This window comes from Hyalella azteca, unplaced genomic scaffold (assembly GCF_000764305.2).
Source record: "Hyalella azteca isolate HAZT.00-mixed unplaced genomic scaffold, Hazt_2.0.2 contig7121, whole genome shotgun sequence".
Classification (NCBI taxonomy): domain Eukaryota; kingdom Metazoa; phylum Arthropoda; class Malacostraca; order Amphipoda; family Hyalellidae; genus Hyalella; species Hyalella azteca.
In genome coordinates this window covers 11,878-15,501 of record NW_025937253.1, presented here as the reverse complement: position 1 = coordinate 15,501, position 3,624 = coordinate 11,878, and the positions used below count along the sequence as shown (strand labels likewise).

At 42.7% G+C, this 3,624-nt stretch overlaps 1 protein-coding gene across 1 annotated transcript in view; it reads right to left on the bottom strand.

The window, feature by feature from the left end:
• Positions 1–702: 702 nt before the first annotated feature.
• The window catches only part of LOC125178103 (cilia- and flagella-associated protein 52-like), a 12,225-nt gene continuing 9,303 nt past the window's right edge, over positions 703–3,624 (bottom strand). The window contains exons 9-10 of the mRNA XM_047881125.1: positions 2,786–2,854; positions 703–1,029 (exon numbers count right to left, since the gene is read on the bottom strand). Of these exons, the coding sequence (XP_047737081.1) occupies positions 880–1,029; positions 2,786–2,854 (219 nt within the window). The 3' untranslated portion in view covers positions 703–879. The remainder of the gene's footprint in view (positions 1,030–2,785; positions 2,855–3,624) is intronic.

Below are 3,624 nucleotides of genomic sequence, written 5' to 3'. Positions count from 1 at the left end.
AATTATATTTCTCTTCATGAATTTCTCGAAACATGAATTTCTCGAATATTATATTTCCAGGATTCATCTCTACAAAAACGTCCGCTTAAAGCACAATTCTTGGTCCAGCTTGGCTAATATAGCTTTAATTTATCGTTAAGCTCTAATGCCAAAGAGAAACTCCTAACATTTAACTAACACGCATACTTAGATTGAATACAGATCTTTCTGGATCACGAAAATACAATTTATTTTTTACTTTTCCTAAAACATTGTGGGCACAAATTGCGTCTTCCAAGCTTTCCTTGCCCTTCGTCGATTTAATTTTCAATGTCCAAATTTATTCGAGACTATTATTAGGTTTTTCAAAGTAATTTGTATTATTAATTTATTACATCCCATAGATCGTAAAAATGGCCCAGGTTGCCCGATGCTTACAGTGTAGGGTTTCTGGTCCTGCAGCAAATTAACTTAACAAATTAATTAATTTACGAAGGATATTTGCTTTCCATTCTAACCCAATTTGTTCATTTGATTAAGCTAGGTTAATACTCATGTTCGTTTATACGATGATAACTTTATTGTTTGTAAATACTCGAGGATTGTTCCAGAATTATTTCTATTTTGATATTTTCTTTATTGCCGCTGTGAAGAATAAACTTCTTAACTATTACTTTCTTAATTATCCTCAATATTTCTAGCGACTATTGATAGACCATCAAGTGTCAGGCAGGCGCCAGACCATCAAGTGTCAGGCAGGCGCCAGACCATCAAGGCTCAGGCAGGCGCCAGACCATCAAGGCTCAGGCAGGCGCCAGACCATCAAGGCTCAGGCAGGCGCCAGACCATCAAGGCTGAGGCAGGCGCCAGACCATCAAGGCTCAGGCAGGCGCCAGACCATCAAGGCTCAGGCAGGCGCCAGACCATCAAGGCGCCGTCAGCTGACGCCGAGGCGCACAGAGCCCCTGAGGGCGAGACCTTGACGCGTGTGAGGGGCTGCGTGTGCCCTCGGCCCTCCCCAACCTGCCTCCCCTCGCCCCAGTCCCACACCTGAGGGGAGGGTGGGGCGTCAGAAGCTACGTAACACGAGGGAAATGGCGACGTAACACGAGGGTAATGGCGACGTAACACGAGGGAAATGGCGACGTAACACGAGGGGAAATGGCGACGTAACGTGAGGGGAAATAACTACGTAACACGAGGGGAAATAACGACGTAACGTGAGGGGAAATAACTACGTAACACGAGGGGAAATAACGACGTAACGTGAGGGGAAATAACTACGTAACACGAGGGGAAATNTTTTAGAAATGACATCAGCTTCCATCTATCATCATTAGTTATCAAGTGCAAAAAAGCCTACGAAATACGAGGTTATAGAGACTTCCCATTAGAGTTCAAAGATTATTTCAATCTCGAACATACTAGAGTATTGAAACTTTCAACAAAAATTACGCACATAAAAATAAATTTGCTCGTCCAAATGGAAACGTTCATTAGCATGAAACTGTAAGACAAGTCTACAGACGAGCATCGCTCTATTCCTCACGCATTTACGTGAAGATGGAGAATCAGTTTGTGTGGAGAACTGCTGGAAGAGACGAATTTGAATTTGTCTAATTAAATTTAGTCATCAGTAAACCACAAAAAATTGTTTGGCCAATAAATTGCTGAAGTTAATAATTGATTAATTTTTGTAAACTGGTGATAGCCTGCGATTGTATCACGCTATGGAGCAGCGCATTCAAGATGATCCATTCAAGTTTGTTTGTTGCATTCAGATCAATAACTTTTTATCATAACTAACTTCCCTAACAAAATTTAGACGCAGGTGCGACTTTGAAATATGGAACGCTCAGGACTCGTGTAAATCCGCTTCTCTATGTCCGCTTTTCTGTCAACATTCCGATCCCAAGTCAGACAGCTACGAGCATGGTTGAATTAATATTGTATTAATTCAACCATGGCTACGAGAGTCTAGTCCCGACTCTGGCGACCAGTGAGCGGTTCGTATTGGGGTCATCCCCGTATCTGGGGCAGCCCTGGGCTTATACTTTCAAAAATAGTTAAGAGATCGTAAGTTCATCAGCCAATCATTGACGGCTTTTCAAGCAAAATCCACCAATCATAGACAAGAAAATAGAGCGTAAGTACTTACGTTCCCTTAGCGAGTTTTGAAAGTATGGCCCCAGGCCATCTTCCAGCCGATCAAAGCACCCTGCCGAACCAAGACCGAGGCGAAGCTAAGCCTCAGGCTCTCGATCCCAGCAGTTTATTAAATCGATATTGGGTATTCGTGACATGATATCATTTTGATATCGGGTCTTGTACATTGACGAGGTTTATTGTCCATTTATTGGTCTTTGTGAATATCTAGTTATTATAACATTGGTTGTAGTAGCTAGGTTGTAAATTTATTTAGTCTTTTTGCCTTGTGTAAGATGGTAAGCTAATGTTGAAGGAAAAATATTTGTTTATATGAACAGCTAAGTAATTTGTAAATCGTAATTTATTGAAATCATGTCTAAATACTATTATCTCTTGAGCTGTTCAAAATAGAATAAATTTGTGCTCCCAGTACAAGCAAATAAGATCAGAGAAAGAAATGGACAATATTCTTCGCGTTATTTGGGACAAATCTTTTTCGATACCTCCCTGTAGCATTACTTGTACTCAGGTGGAGGTGCTGAGGTGCTGACCGAGAGTGCTGTGGCAGACATCAATGCTGTGGCTGGCGTGCTGAAGCTCTTCCTTCGTCAGCTTCCTCTGCCTCTCATCACAGCTCTCTGCTTCTCTGTTCCCTCACGGCAGCCTCCAGACGACGCAGAGACCGTCGCTCCCGCAGGACGCCAGCAGCCCTGCGGCCTCCCCCAGTCTGCGGGAGGAGATACGGTCACGGGGTAGGAGGATACGGTCGGACAGGGGTATACGGTCAGGAAGGAGGATACGGTCAAGGGGAGGGGGGCTACGGTCACAGAAAGGGGATACAGTAACGGGGGATACAGTAACGGGGGAGTGGATACGGCCACGAGGGTGAAGGATACGGGTACAGGGGAGAGGGATACGGTCATGGGTTAGGGGATATTGATTAGTGTAGTAGTAAGGAATGTTAATTACGGTGTGATTTGGGGGAGAATGCGAACAGCGAGATATGGGGTGAAGTGGTTGTTCTCGATCATGGGGTAAGACTCTGGTATTGTTCAGGGTAAATTCAAAGCGACGCTCTGTTGCGGGTTGCGGGGTATACAGAGTGTCCCAAAAAAAACGATCCTCAAATTTGAATGGCTGTAACTCGAAAAGTAATAGAGTTAAAAATTTTTGAAATATCAGGATTTGTTCCTTATGTCTTTCTCCATATCTCCACCAAAAATCAGACAGATCGATGTAGCCATAAGCGTTTGATAAAACTTTCAGTGACATGTGCTAAAATCGTGCTTGCGCAAAGTTTTAGTAAGATCATTTTGCATAATCATTACGATGTCTTGACATTTTTTTCTTTTTGCTGTTTTATTTTTTGTATCTTTTATGAGACAAAAACATGGCAATCTTTGGTGAGAGGCAATCATGGCAATCTTTGGTGAGAGACAATCATGGCAATCTTTGGTGAGAGACAATCATGGCAATCTTTGTCTCTTATACACATCT